Source organism: Oryzias latipes, chromosome 3 (assembly GCF_002234675.1).
Source record: "Oryzias latipes chromosome 3, ASM223467v1".
NCBI lineage: Eukaryota > Metazoa > Chordata > Actinopteri > Beloniformes > Adrianichthyidae > Oryzias > Oryzias latipes.
In genome coordinates this window covers 8,562,386-8,581,800 of record NC_019861.2, presented here as the reverse complement: position 1 = coordinate 8,581,800, position 19,415 = coordinate 8,562,386, and the positions used below count along the sequence as shown (strand labels likewise).

The 19,415-nt window shown below is 39.9% G+C and overlaps 1 protein-coding gene across 2 annotated transcripts in view; it reads left to right on the top strand.

The window, feature by feature from the left end:
- The window catches only part of LOC101160884 (very-long-chain 3-oxoacyl-CoA reductase-B), a 44,852-nt gene extending 36,024 nt beyond the window's left edge, over window positions 1–8,828 (top strand). For both annotated transcript variants that reach the window (XM_004066848.4, XM_011487565.3), the window contains exon 11: window positions 7,911–8,828. In XM_004066848.4, coding sequence (XP_004066896.1) covers window positions 7,911–8,018 — 108 coding nt within the window. In that variant the 3' untranslated portion in view covers window positions 8,019–8,828. The remainder of the gene's footprint in view (window positions 1–7,910) is intronic.
- The last annotated feature ends 10,587 nt before the right edge of the window (window positions 8,829–19,415 follow it).

The window sequence follows — 19,415 nt, the reverse complement described above, 5'->3', positions numbered from 1 at the left end:
TTCCCACCCGGAAGTAAAATGACTGCATCTCTGAGACGCCGCATTTCACTCCTTGTGAAAGGAGTGCGCCCATTTGATGACATCATCCTAGAGCCGGCCTCGGCAGAGTGTGTTCATTTCGCCCAGGGAAACAAACAACATCCAAACTTCTGCAAAGATTGGTGTGCATATTGTGTAAATAAAATGAAACTCCAAAAAAAGTTGATTTTTACAAGACACTGGCTCTTTAAAGGCCTCATAAAGAATTCAGTTGTCTTAGATACTGGTGAAAGGGTCTTAGATTTTTTTTTCTCGACAATGCAATGCGACTTCCTGTCACAAAGAAATATTTCCAGAATGCGCTGTGTCGTGAACTGGTCGTGTAAGTTGTTAAACATCAGCTAGCTAAGTGGCTCATGCTCGTCGATGAGGAAAAATGTACAAATTTATAAGGAAATTGATTGAAAACAGTGATTTTTCATGGTGGTTAAAATCGGAAAGTGGAAATCCATTTGAAGCTATCTTGACGCTTCACCAAAAAACGTTTGAACTTGGGGATCATGGCGATCAAGAAACATCCCACTGCAATTAGTTGTTTCTTTGTACATACAATCTTATACCAGATTTAAAGTGTTCTTAAAAAGGTCTTAAAACGTTTGTAAACCTATAGATACACCGACAAAACAAAATGATGAGAATCTAGGTGTTGCTCTACGTAACTTTGGATTTGAGGAAAAAGCTACAAATGCACATTTTTCAAGAATCCTTTTTTAGTTAAACCTCTGCTTCAAAATCATGTTGTTTTCAAATCCTTCACCAAAAATACACTTTGTTATCCTTCTTACTGCACCCTCAAAACTCAATGAGGGTTATTTGTCTACATCTCAAGATGAAGTGGGTCACAAAACAGGTGCAACAAAAAGATGAAAATGAGGAAATCAGCATCCTGTAATGTTCAGTACGCAGACACAAAAGCTGGTTCAAAATTTCATTTTGTTTTCATGTTTCAGAAACCAGCCACTTTACACTTTTTTTCTCATATTTTCCTTCTAAGCCTTCAGACTGATTTTTATCCTTTGTAAAACCCGAGTTGAACAATGGTTTTCCAAACTTTCTGAAGGCCTTTCAAAGTTCTGAAGAGGGGTTTTTATGTCAAATGTTTTAATTTTTTATTATCCAGGAACTTTATCTTGCAAAGACATGCCATCTAAAGTGAGTCTGTCTGTTTTGGCTGGTGTTCCATAGGTCAGTGTTAAGTGGCTCAGCAGGCAAATCCCTCTGAAGGAGGTTGGGTAAGAGGACTGAAATTGAATGTCCAGAGAAAGCTTTAGAAGTTTCTCGGAAAGCCCCGAGAGCCGTTTCTCCGGACAATGTTCAAAGTCGGCGGTAGAGTCTGACAGCAGAATGATGGTAAAGGGGAGAGCACGATGCTGTATTTTATTCCTCGATCTGTGGTTAGACGTTTTGAGATCCCAGACCAGAGTATTCCTTCTTTCAGAATTCGTTTCGCTTTCCTGTCCAAATGATTCCACCTTTTTTGTAGAAGCCAAATTGTCAGGCAGATATTTGTTCATTCACAGGAAATAGTGTCAGCGAATTATGATACAGATCAGACAAAAGGGGGAATAAATCTGAAAATGTGAAGCACAAATTAAAAATGACCACAAACTTTAGGGAACATACAGCTGTAAAGCTGCAGAGGCCTGGGGTCAGACTGCTCTAATAGCTATTTGGAGAAGAGCCAAAGCCCATTTGAAGGCTGGCTGCAGTGGCTTGAAATGCCTTTTGATCTACAGCTAGAAAGCGAGATCAAACATGGCTTGGCATTAATGATATGACCAATGTTTGAAGGCGTCATCAAACTGTTTCCTCGCTGTTCTTCAAGGTCTGTTGTGCTTTCAGACTCATGCAGCAGCAGTTTCTGACCCTGACTGATATCTGTTTCGTCAGCGGACGGGCAGATTTGCTGACCCTGAGCAGCAGTCACAGCTGGCTGCTCCGGCTGGGCTGCCGCCTCTCATAGCCCCGCAGCAGGCGCGCGCTCCATTCTGCCCGTGATTGACATTCATTTTTCCTGCTTGCTTTCGTCTGCTCCGGCCCGCCTCGGGAAGAGGAATGTCTCCGTTCCTTTGTGATTCAGTCACCTGTCACATTGTGCAGACGTGAAGTTTCATTTAGTGGCTCTTTTTATAGACGCCATATAAATCCAGTATGACCTGCTGGGACAAACGTCGTTTTTGACTTTCTCAAGTTTTCAGTCGAACACAGAAGCTGGGGAACAAAGAGGTTGTGATAAGAACAGCTTTAAATAAATCCTTAATGAGTTGGAGAATGGACAGAAGGTTTAAACGACTTCCTTTAAAGTCCTGAAAACTGGGTTTTTGGTGGTTTTAACATGTTCTTGTGCCATATTTCTGATGATGGAGGGCATATATAAAGAAATTTGAGCTCAAATTGCATTTCTGAAAATAATAATAACATATAATAAAAAGAAGAGCATGTAAAAGCTTTATCCACAAAACAGGAACAGGAAGTTGACTGTGAGTACTTCCTGTATATTCTAACTGTTTTGTCCTCATCAGCTTATATTTGCCAAATAAATGTACCCTGTAAATCTTATTTTTGTGTGTTTAAACTTGATCTAAACTCTCCTAATATTCAGGAAACCCTCATTTTTTTCTTGCAGACTAGAAGCACATCTGTTTATTGTTTTTATTTACTTTAAATATTTTGTTAAAGATGATTATTCTTGCAATCGGCTGTATTTATTGTCAGCATCAGAGTTATTTTTTATCCATGCGCCTCAGACTCCATTATTCCTGTTCCCACATGTTGTGCATGTGAGCCGTCACTGGGAGCTTGGCCATGAATTTAAGTTCCCCATTCTAGTCTATTTATATAATCTGCACGAACCCCGAGATGATGCTCATGACTGAGGGTAAAAAATGGCGGAGCACAGGTGCAGCACATAAGTGATGCAATTTCAAAGCTGGAGGGCTTTTTTTTCTGTGTGGAAGTAATGGGAACGGTGCAGCATGACACAAAGTCGAGGTATGTCATTGTCCCGGCATTGAAGCTGCATTTTGGCTTCTTACAAAGAAGCCCATTACCAGCTCATCTCCTTTTATTTAATCCATCTTGTTCCGGCGGCTGCTGCTGGCATCTGTTTGAAGGCAAACATCCTCTGAAATAATGGAGTGGGATGCTCCACTACCTTTCACTATTGTCTGCATCCTAATATTGTAATTACTCTCTTGAGAAATTACATCTTTGAGTTTCCATCTCAGAAATGAGGTGAAACTGCAAATACAGGTCGGATTTTTCAACGAGTGACCCAATTGGTATCAACGAAGACGATCGCACTTTTTATTTTTTCCTTCCTTCAAGCTACGGAGACACCAGGGATGTGACGCATGTTCGCGAATGGCGGGTTCTTGAACCAACATAAAGCCTACAGTGTTCACACTGGACGAGCAGAGAGGGGCGTCGTCTTCTTATTCTTTCATTAATGTGTACTGGCGCATGTCTGCCAGCTGCAGCTGGAAGAGGCGCTGCAAATGTTGCTTCAGGCTTTTTCATTCACAGCTCCATTCCCATATATGATTGACTTGGTGTCATCAATCCGCAATTACTTATTTCTCTTCCGTGATCAATTTTAAAATGGTTAAAGGGACGCCATCCACATGCCCCTACCAAAATCAGATACCGCTGTAGGGCAAAGTTCAACTGGTTTACCTTTCAACGCGTGCTCCATGGTTGCAGGTTTTGTACGAAGAGCACAAAACCCGTCAAAGAGTGAAGTGTGAACGCGAGACTTTTGATGGCAGAAGCCCGAACGCGCATCTGCATGCGTTTCAATAGACTTCTCATTGGAAGTGTCTCCGTGAACGCACCACAACAATCATGTTTCTTTATTATTCACATAAAAGACAGCATACAAATGCTCAATGAATGATATTCAACATAAACAAACTTGCATTAATCCTAAGTAGTCAACTGTTTTTGTGCAGATGGCATAAATTCAGCACAGATGTTGCACGGACAGACCTTGTATTTCACCAACACTCAGTGTTGTGGCGATAATCTGATAATCCCTCTTTCTTCTGCGGCGTGCCACAGATCTGCACGTTTCACTGAGAGGCTGAGCGTCTCCAGGATCTTAATTTAAACTGCTTTAAAACTGCAATCTGCAACCCTCTGAAACCGAGACATATGTTCCGTCACCATCGCTGGAGCTCACTTCTTCTTTTACAGCAAAGTAATTCATTGGAGCTAAAATAACACAAATAAAGGAATAGGGCTTGTCGCATGTGAAAAGACTCACCTGTAATTGAGTCTCGGCTGCAGTTTTTCCTAAAACATCATTAGCTATGGTGAAAGGACCTTTTTTTTAAGTATAGTTGAACACTACTGTTATTCAGGTTCTGTCTATGTAATGGATCAATTTGGATTCGTACATCTTTTTGGCTTAGAAAATCCACCATTTCAGCTGTGAAGAAAATGACCTCAAATGAGAGTAATAAAATCATTTTTTGATAGTTTAAGTGCCTTTAAAGAAAGAGTTCTTCCTTCAAGGCCAAGGACAATTTGCTCATTTGGAAGAAAAGGGATTTTTCACAATTTAATGAGTCCTCTAACTTCACCTCTCCAGGCTTTGGTGATGCTTGTATTTTAGTGTGATTACTCCAATGATCCAGAAAGTTTCAGGATTCAGATTCTTACTGATTTATCTTCACCAAAAAAAAATTAAAAAGTGATTTAAGTCCATGTAAAGATTCATTTGTGTTGCTGCATAAAACTATTTCTATCTTAAAAACAAGGAAAAACCTCAGCCTCTGCTATCTGTAAACTAAATTTTTAGTCACGCACACGTGCGGAGGGTTGACCTGTACGCCTGCGGTAGGTTTTGGGGTTTTCGGGCCTGTGGAGGGTCCTAAGGAGGAGTGGCTGCATCTTCAAAGCAGGGAAAGGCGCTTCTTGCAGTTCCCTTGAGCCTCGGTGGTGCGGTTGTACAGTCCCCTCAGGTCGCACTCTAGCCGTCGGTAATGTCTGCGCACTCGCTCTAAGGCTGCACCATGCAAGGAAAACTTACGATGTGCTTATTAGTGATCGACAAATAGCGAAAACTTAAAAACAACGAATACATAATATGCATTTTACCGCAACAGTTTTATGCAGGGATGAAAGTAGATCTTTGTTAATGTCGGTACTATAACAAATTAGGTTTACGTAAATTATTTAATAGCAGTAAATGCAGATTGGGGGTGTCACGATTAACCGATGAATTGATTTATCCAACCAGATTGATCTCTTTGATTCAGGTTGTTAATTGAATCAAATCAAAATATAACAGTAAAAAATGGTTTGAGAGTGAAATAAATGAAAGATAATAAATATTGGGAAATATTATTTGGATTGAGACACTGTAGGTTAATTTTACTGTAATGTACAAACAACCAAGTCCATCATTCCAGTCCAATGTGTGGAAACACTTTGAATTTAGCAAAGACATGTGAGAATGTTCTAATAATATTCCCTTTGGATTTTTTGGATGTGCAAAAACAACAGTGGGCTGAACTTTGGGAAACTAAAATATGATTGGATTTGACATTCATTCTTGTTTAATTCTTTGTTTGTACACACTTGAATTTACACTTGATTATCTTGCAAGAAATTTAAGGAATCTAGAAAAACGTCACCTGCACTGTTCAGTACCAGATATTTCTCTCTGAGTCAGACTGATTGACGTTTTGGATAAAGATGTCCTGGATCCATTATAGGTCAGTGAATTATAATGTGAATACGTGATAAAATGAATCGTAACAGATAAATGCAGTTAAGTATAAAAATGTAGACGAGGCTTCATGGAAAAAATATCTTCATCAATTATTGTACTAAAGAGCTTGATAAATGTAGGAAATGCACTTCCTCCTTCTCCTCTACTAATGTCAGCTTGTACATCTTCGTCCTCACTTGAAATCTCCATTACATTGTTCTATTTTCTATGACTTTTTCTAATATAAATGAATTTTTTGCTGCTTGTTTCACTTCCACCATTGCATTAGGTTTTATCTTGAGCTAACAATTGCAAAAGTGTTCAGAAAACTAGGAATGATTGGTTTTTCTTGTCACTTTGCAAGCAAACCAACCTCCAGCTTGCACATAAATATGCCTCCTTGACTGTGAATGAATTTAGCGTCCCCCGCACGACAAATCAAAAGGTACCCTGTAAAGTCGCACATGCTCAATGTGTTTGTTTAGGGAAGTGAGAGAATTGGCGGGTATCGTGAGCAGAGAGAGGGACGTAGATCCCATTTTGTAGCGATGACAAGACACTAAAAACCACAGAGATGCTGAAATGATTGCAGTGCTGCCTGGTTCACGGTTTTAGCGGCATCCGCCTGCAGCTGCTTTTGAATAAGTGTTAAAGCAGCAAATACCAAACATCTTCCAGCCGCTACGGCGTACCTCCGCCGGATCTCATACCTGAACATAGTACCGGACTGTACCGGCTTGCTTTCAGCCCTGGTTTTATCAAAATAAAAGTCAGTAACTTAAATTATACTCCAAATGACCCATGTCAATATAGGAGCATCTAAAAACATTTTCCATCTCCAGGATATCAGCACTTTGTTCATCCAAACAGGCCCTGATAAAACACTGAGTAGTTATAAATATAAAAGATCATAAAATTATTTTTTCTTTGTGTTTATTTGATTCTATTAAAGACATTTTGATAAGAACGACGGTACAGCGATTTAGCCGCAGCTTTAGCTGTTTGCGGAAAAGTCCCGCCCCTTTAACTGTCTCCACCAATCATTCTTGAAGGCTCAATCACACGTCATCAGTCTGACCAATCAGAAGTGGTTAAAGTCTTCACTTCCTTGTTCTGATTTAGCTCATAAAGTCTCTCAGTTCCAACAAAAATACCAGCTAAAGCTCATATTTAGCAGTGTAGCTTTCCACAGAATCCGGTGTCAGACCGTGGAACAAGTGAACAAAACAATGAAGCTCAGAGAAGCGAGTCTGTCTGGCATCTGCGGCAGTTTCGCACTACATCTCCCATGATGCATTGTGTTAAAGTGAGAGCATCTCAGCGCACAATGAGTCTTCCCTGTTAAATGTCTTGAAACCACAACGAACACACATCAAACAGTTTTTAAAATCTTTTAACTTAACTTTTATTACATCTTTTAGAAAAAACAGCTGCAGCTTCCTGCTTTTTCTGCCACAATTATCACAAAAATGCACGTGAGATTGCAGGGGGGGGGGCTGTAGATCAATACAGATTGAGTTTCTCCTTTTTTGTTTTTATTTTTTTGGGATTCTGGTGTGCCGCGGGATTTTTGTCATGGTTAAAGTGTGCCGTGGCTCAAAAAAGGTTGAAAAACACTGCTTTAAGTGTTCGCTACAAGCTGTTGCCTGCAGCAGGCCCTAGCAGAACATGTGCATGACCATTTTCTCTTTACGGGCACACCGAGAGCTCTATGATCTCGGTATTCCTATATAGGGTTGCAAATTTTTCACCTGTATCCACCCGTAAGGGCAGTTATAACTAAGGCATTACTGACTGAGTCTAGGGGATTTCAGGATTGTAAACTGAAGCGCATTATTGCACCTTTTTTAAATTGAAAACAAATCAAAAGACTTTATCCTCGGACCCCCGGGAGACCCACCATCTGACGATAGGACCTTTCAGAATGTTTGCTTAGTTATTTTAGAGCAGCACTGTGTGAATGTGTATTTACTTTCTAAAACCGTTCAGACGTGATCCCAAAGGTCATTGGCTCTGGAATGACACAGTTGCTTGAATTTTCCTTTCTACAAACATGTTTGCCACAGTTCTTTATCCTCTGGGTTGGAGATTAATAATGAATGCTAATCTGTTATTTGGAAATGCCACCAGCTGACCATGTAATTTCCCTCCGTAGGGTTGGGTGACTACAGCTCTGCTCCCAGCCAAGATGCTCACCAGCTACATGATGGGGATGGGCCTGTCCCAGCGCGCCCGTTACCTCAAGAAGCAGAAGCAGGGATAGGACGCTGGGGGGAGGGGCTGCAGACAGAGGGGGACCAGCTGTGTTGATGACTCGTCCAACTCTCCTCATCTTCATCACAGAGCAAGCGGAGAAAATGCGACACTTTCTGGGCAACATTTCAGTCTTCCTCCTCCTGGTAGCGAGACGCGACACGAGCCAGTTAACTTAGCACACTACAAGTGTTCAACCCAAACAGTTGTGTAAAAACAATTGGACCAAGTGGAGCTTTTTGTTGTTGAGTAAACGGCTTTAATGAAAAGCAGGAAAAAAACTAAAGCCCACTCCAAAAACCCACCATCTGTCTGCAAATTGTAATGAGACAGGAAGCCCATGGGAGGAGGGAGGATATGGATTCACATGTTTGTTTTTTTCACTGCACTCTGATGATGATTCCAAAACAAAAGTCGTTTTTTGTTAACAGTTCCTGTCAAAGGTATTAACGTTCTTTGTTCTAACTCTTCATGTGACGCTTGATTTGTCTCGACTCCATTGTCATCTGTTGGTAATATTTCAATTCCTACTGAGCTAATTTTGTCCCTAACATTTCACTGAGTTTGCAGTGCATCGTCCTGGGATAGGTTTGATTTAGTAAAGTTCACGCTTCGCTCTGGAGTTGGGGCGTTGCCTTAGAACTCTTCAGATGTCAGTCTTCCTGGGCAAATCGTTTTAAAGACGGGTTTTCCTCTGAAAGGACGACCCGCTTTCTTCGTGTTTGTCTGCCATTCGGTTGTCTAGGAAATCGAGGTCATTCCAAAATATGTGTTTTCATTAACGCTTCTGTCATCAATAAAAATGCTTTTCAAAAAACAACTTTGTTTTGATTGTTTATTTGGTCTGTGTGTGAACTTGAGGTCCTGCCAAAATAAAGACATCAATTTCAAATTTTAGAACTGCATTTATGGAAGAATTTTAGGGCTGGACAGTCATTTTTTCTCTCAAATGTTCGAATTGCTGGGATCTTTATATTGTCATGTTTTGAATAAAATACTTAATGTTATCTCCTCTCTTTTGAAACATTCCCAGTAACCTGCTGTGATTTTTAATTTCTCAGTTTGTGAAGCTTTTGGTGTCATTTCAAAAGTGGAGCGCTACCATCTTTATAAGGCTTTATTTCATTCCACATTCTACTTATCAGTTCATCCTTTATTCTGAACCAAGAGCTGAATTGGCAACCAATCACAATCTTATGCTTTTCAATTTCATAGATGTTTATTTCTCTATAATTGCACTTTTTTTCCTGGCCCTTGACCTCATTTTGATATAGTCTGCCCCTTAAAAACCAATGAAAACTTTGTTCTTGTCGAGGACAAAAGTAAGCTCAAAATTAATTACATTTCTGAGTATTTATTTATTCAAATAGTTTTGAATCAGGAGCAGACAAAAAAATTCAGTTGGAAAAAGATAACATAAGGTAGAAAATGCTAGATGAATGGTAGAAAGTGCTGGGTGGTCCACAAGTTCCTTGCTCTGCTCCATTCTGATGCATCCACAAATCGATCCATGTACGTCTTTTGTTTTCCTCGTCTGAGCTGGCATCTGGCTCTAAATTGTACGGCTGGATAGCTCCAAAATTGCTCGCCATTTTGTTGCCCCAGTAATGTTATGTTGGGTGTGTGAGGAGCTTGAAGCTAGCGGGAGAGCGTGTATGCAGATTGGAAGTGAGGGCGGGCTTACTCCACGCCAACATTCCTGCCCACTACCAAGTTTCTGATGAACTACTCCTGCACTGCAAAAACTATGTCCCATGTCCAAAAATTGTGTCATCTCCCCTTAGTGAAACGCCTTCAGAACTCACTGAATCCCTTTTGGGGACCCAGAGCTGCTGGAGCCGACCCAGCAACTGTTGGACGAAGGCAAGATGGACCCTGAGCAGATCGCCGGTCTTCCACAGTGCAACAAATTCACACAGTCGGTTCTGAACCATATATGATGAAAGCCTCAATAGAAGTCTGTATTTGATTACTGATTCTTCCAAGCTTGTTTTAATTTTTTTACCCTTGTGCCATCCTAGGCACTTTAACATTGACAGTGGGGTCATCTAGACCCACTAGACAGTGCGCTGAACCTTTTTTCTTCAATGATTTGTGATCTTCACTATGGATTACATGAAATCTTTCCACCTTTATCCACCTTTGTCATGGTAGGAATAACACGTCAATGTGAGTCATCTAAGATAGCACAAGGGTTACAAAAAAAGTGACTGAGTTGACTTCTATTTGTTGACTCTTTTAATCTATTATTGAATTGAAAAGAGCAAAAACTTTAAACTTATGGTATTTGGAGCAATGATAAACTGTATGTATTTCTGACATCAAGCAAAGAAATATGTACATCTTTATTCTATGGCCTCTTGACATTGTACGTCCTTTTGTCAAAGTTTAATGTTGTTTTTCAACTGTGCAGTTAGATAGATGATGCAAAACAGATGATATTCCTGAAAAAAAAATATTTGTGACTTCTCAAATCTCTTAATCCTTGTGCTATCCTAAGCACTTTAACATTGGGAGTTAGGTCATCTAGACCCACTAGACAGTGTTCTGAACCTTTTTTCTTCAATGATTTGTGATCTTCACTGGTGTCCATGGATTACATGAAATCTTTCCACCTTTATCCACCTTTTCATGGTAGGGAGAACACGTCAATGTGAGGGTGGGGTCATCTAAGATAACACAAGGGTTAAATTTAAGCACAAATATCTCAGATAAACTTTTATACCTTATCCGCTGAGTGGAAAATCTATTGCATCTGATACGATTGCGCAAAACCCCTTTATTATAGGAATCTTCATAATCCGATTGTACCGTCATCATTCATCATCCTCACAGTCCATGTAAATGTGTTGCTTTTTCACTCTGTCTCCTCCATCCCAAATATCACCTTCCGGTTCCCATGCCAACAGTTTCTGTGAGATTATTCCGGTGCACTGGTATGGTAGCTGCGGAAATGTGTCATCGGCGAGGATGTAGGAAGGGAGGGGAGCTCTGTGCGTGGTGGGATGCCCAAAAGGAAGGAGCGAGTGGGCTGCTGAATTGTATTTAAAGACGAGCTTATGGGTAGTCAGGCTCAACAGCCCGCTCACATTTGTACTCTCCGTCTTCAAAGCGAGCTGGCGGATCTCTGGGGTCATCTTATCAGGCAGAACCCTGAGGGACTTGTCTTTCAGCTCTCACTGATCAGAACATACTTAACATTTTGTCTTTTTTTTCTTGACCAGAGTAGTCAAGGAAGGCAGCTAATCACACACAGAGGATTTTCCACCAAAAGTTGGAAGTCTGTCATCCTCCAGTGCTCTTCTTAAACTCCACCGTTCCACAGCATCTCACATTCGGGCCCCTGTTCGCCATGGCGACCAGCATGGACACCCTGCCCGCCCATCTGCTGCCTTTAGTGATGGAGGAGTTCCCCCAGTCGCTGGCCACGGCTTGCGTCTGCAGGGCTGGCCGACGCGAGCCACGCCTCCGCTGCGTGCAGTGCGGCATCATCGAGGAGGAGGAGGAGGACGCCTCCACGCTGGAGGAGGACCAGGCCCAGCGTTCCTTCCTGCAGACGTTGGAGAGCTTGAGGAGGAGCACCAGATGAGCACCTCGGGACAAACTTTTTGTATGACAGGCTTGACTGCTCCTCGACCAGTTTGGAAGTCAGCAGATGTCTAAAGGAGGACTCTGTGGGACGTGACTTTCTGTTAGAATTAACTGTAATCACTCGTGTGGAACACACCTAAGTGGTTGGAGATTGCAGTGGATTGAGACTGTGAAGGATTTTAAAGAGCTGCTTGGAAGGTGGTGTAAGGACAGTAATGTTTTGACTTTTTTTTTTTTACTTTCCTTTATTACACAAGGAATCATCTGCAAAGCACAAATTTCATCTTTTTTGCCAAAGCTTGCATTTTTATCATCATATTAGTTGCTGTTAAGCATTTTCAGTGTGAAAATATTCCTTTTTATCCACTTGTATTTCTTCTTATTGTACAATAAAACTGTTGGAAAAATAATTCCATTATTTATTATATATACTAGATTACTTGCTAGAGCTGAATTCAGAAATGAGTGTTTCAGAGGGACAGTGGAGAAGCTGCTCCACCGCCTGCGACTCCTCCACTCTGTGGCACTGTTGACACACTTTCTGATGCTCAAAAGACAAAACTCCACTGTGCTACTGAGGAACTCAGATGAACTGCATCATATTTTGAGTAAAAAATAAAACACATCCTCACAGTTCTGAAAAAAATCATTTATTCTGTTTGTTAATAATTTTTTTTAGCGAAACAGACTTGGCATAAACGACGAGCAAATGGCACATGGGTACTTTTGATTAAAAATGTCTTGGAAAATGTTGTGGAGAAGATAAAACATGGAGCAGCTGTTCAAATGATAAATTAATTAGGTCCCCATATTTATTTTTTTTAACTTGTGATAGTTTAACAAAAATTGTCAGAAGACCCATATAAGACTGTTAAAAATGGAAACTGTAAATAACTGCATTCACTAAGTGATGCCCTCCTTCAACTCCATCCATGTTAGCTTTGATTGCAGCAATGACTTCCTAAATTCAGGCGCTTTGTGTCACTTCCTAAATCATGAAAGGTTTTTAAATCTGGAGCTAAGCTATTCCGAGCTTCTGCGATACTTCTTTCGCTGTCTTTATAAACCAAAAGTGCAGCAGTTTGTTTTTGGCTAAGGCTTATGTTTTCGGGCTATTGTACTTTTCACAAATCCAGCACAGACACCTCTGCTCCTTGGCTTTGGGCAAGTCAACAGTCTGTTCAGTGCTTATAAAGACAGCCAGCGACACTTACGCTGACATCAATGGGCAATTCTAAGTTGATGACCTGTGTAGTTGTCCCAATGGGAGGCAGAAACCATCAAGCGCAGGTGCTGCTGGCAAGCATGCAAAATCTGTAAGGAATGACATTTTCTTTTAAATGTCGGACTTCCTGCCTGTCCATAAAGGCTTTTTTTTTGCCATTCTATAAAGGCTCTGTTGCACCGTATCTTTAGTAATAAATTAGGATGAGTACAGCAAACAGCGGTGCCCAAATCTAGGCCTCAAGGGTCTTACATGTTGTCCGGTGTCTTACATGTTATCCAACCATCCTGCCATTGAAGTTCCTTATTGGCTAAACACACCAGATCCAGGTAATCACCAGCATATAATGCAGGGTGTCTGGAAAACCAGCAGGAGTTCTCAATGTTTTATTTGTTCACTTCCTGGTTTCTTAAGAGCACTTCCTGTTTCCAGGAGGTGCAGTGTACCCACCTATTGTATTGGTTTCCTTTGACAGGCCTGTTTTAAATTCAAAATACTGTATTTTTATTTTGCATTTTTGTTTAAAGATTGTTGTTAAATTGAAGACACGTTTTGTTTATTTATGTTGCATTTGTTAGAGGGGAAATGCATGTGAATGGTCTTTTGTTTCTTAGGAAATGCATTTGATTTTCATTGGTAAATGGGTTGGTTTGGTAAGGGGTGGAGCCAACCACCTATAAAAGAGATGGAGGACTCCTTTTTGTTGTCTGGCTTCCATGGCGCTGCATTGTTGGCTGCTTCCCTGCCAAATTGTTATCAATGGATGCATTTTTCCCCACATTTTGCCTGAGAATGCATAATGCATAAGAGCACCTTGACTTGTTCTTCTGACACATCTACAAACTTTATTTCCAATCATTTTTCCCAAGTAGCTTCCCAGTGAGACACAGACAAAGTATGACACTTTGTGAAGACCGCTGGAAGAAATGTTTTCATTTCCCATATCGTGCAAAAACAGCACCTTGGGTCCAGTGGACCTCCTGGGGCCTGTTTCAGAAAGGAGGTTCAACCAACTCTGAGGTTAAACTTGAACTCTGAGTTGGTCAATCGAGAGATTAACAACTCTGAGTTTTCTGTTTCAGAGAAGCTGATCGGAGTTAGGTCAATCAATTCTGAGTGGACTGATTCAGAGGTAAGCGTGCGCACCGCGACTATAAGAAGCCATTATCAATGGAGCGCAGATATTACTAGTCACCATGGCAACAGTAGAAAAAAAGAGGTCGGCGTATTTTTCGCCAGCTGAACTTGACGTGCTGCTGCAGAGTTACAGTGAATATGAGCACATATTCCGGAAGACAAGCAACACCGCTGCATCTGCAAAACAGAGACAGTTAGCGTGGAAAACATAGCTGCTCAAGTTAATGCAAAAGTTTGCATTTAAATCATTGTCATAAAATATTGGCTGTAATAACTTTTTAAATAGTGTAAGGTGTGAAATAAAAAATGGCGATATTTAGGTGTACTTTTTAAGTGTTATTCCTGGTGTAATTGCATGAAATGCTGCATAGTGTACAGAACCAATCTGGGGGAAAAATGCATTTAACGTCGGTAATGTTTAGAGGACTTTTTCTTTTAACCTTCCCCTCTTGCAAACGTTGGTCAGTTTAATATTAATACATGCAATTGTGTTTTTAAAAGTGAACTTTTGTCTACCCTTGTATTGATCAAATGGTATAGGTTTATATGGGATTAAGAAATTAAGCAGTACTAGCAAATTGTGTTTCCAAAAAGTAATTGTTACATTAATCTAATTCAATGTCCCTGATTTCATTTTCATGTAGATGCAATCCTGCAGGAATTAAAAGAACATGGCAGCAGCTAAAAATGAAGTATAAAAACATAATTCAATCAGGTCAAATTTGAGCATGTCATCGATGTAGGCTTTGGTGACAATATTTGACACATGAAACATGTACATAGCAATACCTAATGTTGTTTTCATTGTATATATGTAATAGACTGCAACGAAAAACAGTAACGCTCAAACAAAAACATATGGGAAAATGACAAAAAATTGAGTCTAGGTCTCAAAATCCTCGCACGACGTAAATGTAATTCTCTACGAATTAATGCAGCCTCCTCGTCTTTTGGGTCCTCCAAAAAAGGACAAGCCATTCTTGTCACTTAGACCGTCTCTGTGTGACGGAAATTTGGGCAATGAAGGTTAAAGCGAAAAATACCGCTTCGTCTTTAAAAAGGGGAGGGGACTGGCAGAAACCTTGAGTTTAGAGAATAAAACCTGCTCCCGACCAGGTTATGTTCACAGCGTAAGTAACCATGGACACTGACTCTGAGTATAAGTTACCTCTCTTTCAGAAACGGGTTTGACTTACTCTGTTTACTCTGGTTTAACAAACCTCCCATTCTGAAACGGAAAACCCAGGGTTTCCCTGATTTCAGGGTTAACGCACTCAGAGTTTACACTTAACCTCCTTTCTGAAACAGGCCCCAGGATACAGGAAGTGCTCCTAAGAAACCAGGAACCATAATGATTTCAAAACATCCTTTGGACCTCCCCGACACATGTGTTTTGGTTTCGCTAGTGGATTTTGAACTACTTTTGGAACCTCATAAGAGATTTTGACCCCATTCATTTTTTTTAAAATGTCTTGCGATGTCATCAGTTTTTTTTTTCTTTTTCTTGTGTGGTTGGGAGTGTTGTTTAATGTGCCCAAAATTTATTTTCTCCCGGTACTAGGTGTGTGCCTGTTTTGGTGAGTTTGTAAGTATGTGGTGGGGGTGAACGTTTCGCTTAAAGGTGCAGTAAGAAAGAAGAATTGCGAAAACAAAGTCATGTGACTACAGTAAGAAAAACTGACTGCATCCTTTAACATGACTGACTTGATTTGTCATTGTTTGGTTTTGTCACACCAGAAAACAAAAACATTATTTCATTCTTTTATTCTTTTATTTTTGGTTAGACATAATTTTCCAATCAAACTTCAGCTTTTAAACAGTGTAATTAAGCTCAAATAGACATTCAAGCATCTCTAGAATGCAGCACTTTCACCTCCAACATGCTCCAAACACTAAAATTAAATGCACCATTTTCACTGTTTCTGTTTTTTTTATTCAACACCACTTTCAGTATTTAATCAACTCTGTGACTGTCCAATAATTTTACCAAATGCCAGAAATAAATGAGATGCTCCAGGTACTCCAGCTTCCTCCCACTGTCAAAAGCATGCCTATTATTTATTCTAAATTGCTCTTAGGAGTGTGTGTGGCTTTGTGATGTTTTGGCAACCTGTCCAGGATTTACTCCCTCTCCTGAGCGATGACAGCTGGGACGGGCTCCAGCTATAGGTCCTGAATAGGGTGAAGCATGTGCGGAAAATGAATGGTAATGGAGAAATGCCTCTGTCAACATAGAAGTGCCTTTCATCTGTCTTTATGATCTTTTGTAGGTATTTCATAAATTATGTCAACTTCAGGGCCTGCATAAAAAGCCACAGTTGTAATAAATTACCCTTTTGAAAACTTTTCAAGTTAAAGATAAACTTGAAAGTAAACAAAAAGCCAGTAAAGGCCCACAATATAAAACTTTACGATGATTACATCTATTCACATACACACAAGTTTTAGTGTTACTGTAGTTCCAGTATGAATCCTGAATTTAAAAAATGTTTAGTTATTTATGTAACACACGGCCATCTATCATGTTAGACTGTGTTTCATGTTTTGTATATTGTGTCAAATTATATTACATTTGAGTAAAGCCAAAGTCAGAGATAGATTAATATTTCATTTCTGAGTATTTCTTTATTCAAATCAGGAGCAGATGAAAAAATGTCATAGAAATACGCTGGGCGACCACAAACTCCCTGCTCTGCTCCATGCTGATGCTCCACTTGCAGATTTGGAATTTACAAGTCAAACGTGACTGTTAAACTTGCAGTCATGACGACAAGTATATATGTAAATAAACATCTGAAGGAAATGCGAAGCTGCACTCTATATGGACAGTTTTACATGACAACCAAAAGCGCTTTGATTTGCGTTCAGACATGTTCCTTCTTTTCCTTGAGCTGGGAAAGCAAAACAAGTGACCAAGGTCGTGCCAAGATTCTCTTGTGACACTCGATGTGAGAAAGGCCGCCCAGAAGACTGTCGAGACAGCTGTCCAACTTAGCAGGAGTGTTTGTCCCGACATGTTCATCCTCATGTCTGACAGCGCTCAGAGAACTACAGAGTTGAGAGATGCATCTTTGACACAACAAAGTTCAATTTTCAACAGAAACAGCACAATTTAAAAGAAAAAAGAAAGAAGAAAAAAAACACAACATGTTTTAATTGAAGGACTTGCTAAGAGAGCATACTTTAAAAAAAAGGTTAGATTTGAACCAACTACAGGTTTGGGAGATACCTGATGTGATGACACAACGTTTAAGGAAAACAGTCTGCTGGATTATGGTAGGAACCATAATCCAGCAGACTGTTAAGGATTTGGCAACTTTTTTTTAACAGCCAAGGTGTCGGTAATCATATCAAACAGGACCAGGCCGTCTACAGATGTAACGTTAGAATTTAAGGATTTTTAAGACCTTTTCAGGAACACTTAAAATCTAACTGAAGACAGTAAGTACAAAGAAAATGAAACAAAATGGAGTCTGCTGGTTTTTGCTCTACACAAGCAATCCTATCGCTATTGTGCCAAGTGTCAAACTTGGCACAAAAACACTTGCTAAAATTAAGTGTTGAGATGACCAACCAGCCACTATACGCGATTGCTTTGTGGAAATCCTATTTCCACCATATTTGCACTTTTCCAAGGTTAAACAATCTACCACTTGTTTAACCATTTACCATGATCCCTTTGTTTACCCTCTAACTAGCTTATGGCCCCTCACAACCCCAAACTAACAGTAGGAGCAATATTGGAGCTATCCAACTGTACGATTTTGAGCTAAATACCAGCTCGGATGAGGAAAACAAAGACGTACGGATCTAGTTGTCTACAAGTGGATGCATCAGAATGAGGTGGAGCAGGGAGCTGGCGGTCCACCCATCGTATTTTCTGTCACAAATATCTTTTTTTATTGGTTCCTGATTCACAACAATTTAAATAAAGAAATGCTCAGAAATGCAGCTTTGAGCTTAGTTTTCTCTATATATGTCCTATCGTCAGAAAAATGCCTCAAGAATATGTTAAAAATGCCACACAAAAAAAACAATTTTCATCATAGTAGGTTTTTAAGAATGGCGAGAAACCACAATAAGATTTTTTTTTTGCAAGAGAGTCGCAGTTTCCTCCACAAAAGAAAAAGACAAAGCCAAACCGGAAAAAACACACTATAGTTTTTATTACCAAAGATGAACTCACAAGAATAATGTTGTCCCCAAATCTTATTATTATTTTCATTAAATGAACAATTGTATGATTAAAACATTACATATGAGTTTGCGTTTGCTACAATAAAATAAAACCCAAGAAAACATGGGATTAAAGGAGCTCTCTCAGATGACAGTAATTTTGTTTAATCACTGGGGGGAAAAAATGGAGTTTATGGTGTGAGTGTGCGCTTTTCTTCCCACAGTAATTACAGTTTAAATACTGTCTTGCTCTGCCCTTCTTTTTCACGCAGCCACAGTTAATTTCAGCATAACGGCCGTGTATTATTGGTGATCACCTGCTCGATGCCGTATGTCAAATGGAGATATTGTCTTCTGTGAACCTGGGGTCTTTTCATTTCCAGCGTGCACAAGTTTATAATTATCTCTCCAAAGCGCAGTGCTGCTGCTGCAAATCCAGCAATTGATCAGCATTGCTGGGTTTGGATTTATTCCCGTCTCTTCTTGGAAAGCATAACTCGCACAGTTTCATCAGGCTAAATAGCCACATGGTGTTTGATGCCGCTGGCATTTTTGCTAACTTTGCTGCATAAAAACTTCCAGCTGCCACAGCAGCTTTAGCTAACTGTTTAACAGACCCCACCCTCACCCTGATATCCACTTGTAGGCTTTGACTGTTAGGTTTCCCTTGAGGGGTGTTTTTTTTTTATCATCCTTCCGCAGTTGCTGCTGTGCTGGGGTCTGCCTGCTTTTTGGTGAATGATGAGCTCGGAGCTTGACAACATTTCATCTCTTAACATCCTCCTTTATGCCAGCAATAAATCGTTTCTTTGCAAGTTGCCTGGCAGGAATAACAACTTTGGTGTCTAAGAAAAAAATGAATATCAAATAACTTTTTGAAGTTCTCCTGCTGCTGTAAAGAACAGAGTTTGTTAGCCCCTGTTCCAAATCTTGTTTTATTTACCCTAGTTCTCTCATGTGGTTATTTATTTGGAGCATTTAATTGATTCAGAATGAATCTATATGATCTATTTTTAATCAAAGTGGGGGAACACTGTAATACCCTTTGAGGTGTCCATTGCACTTCATCGGCTCAATCCCTTACATAAAAAATTATACGTGTGACTTTACAGAATTGTTTTAAATTACTTTGTTAAGAACTACAAAGTCGCACATTGATGACATCACAGCAGTACATAGTGTGATTTAAGACACATTTTTTGCTGAGTTTAAATAAAATGTTCATGTAAATAAACAGTTGGACCTTTGTTTTATATTTGAGAACACAAAAATAGACAT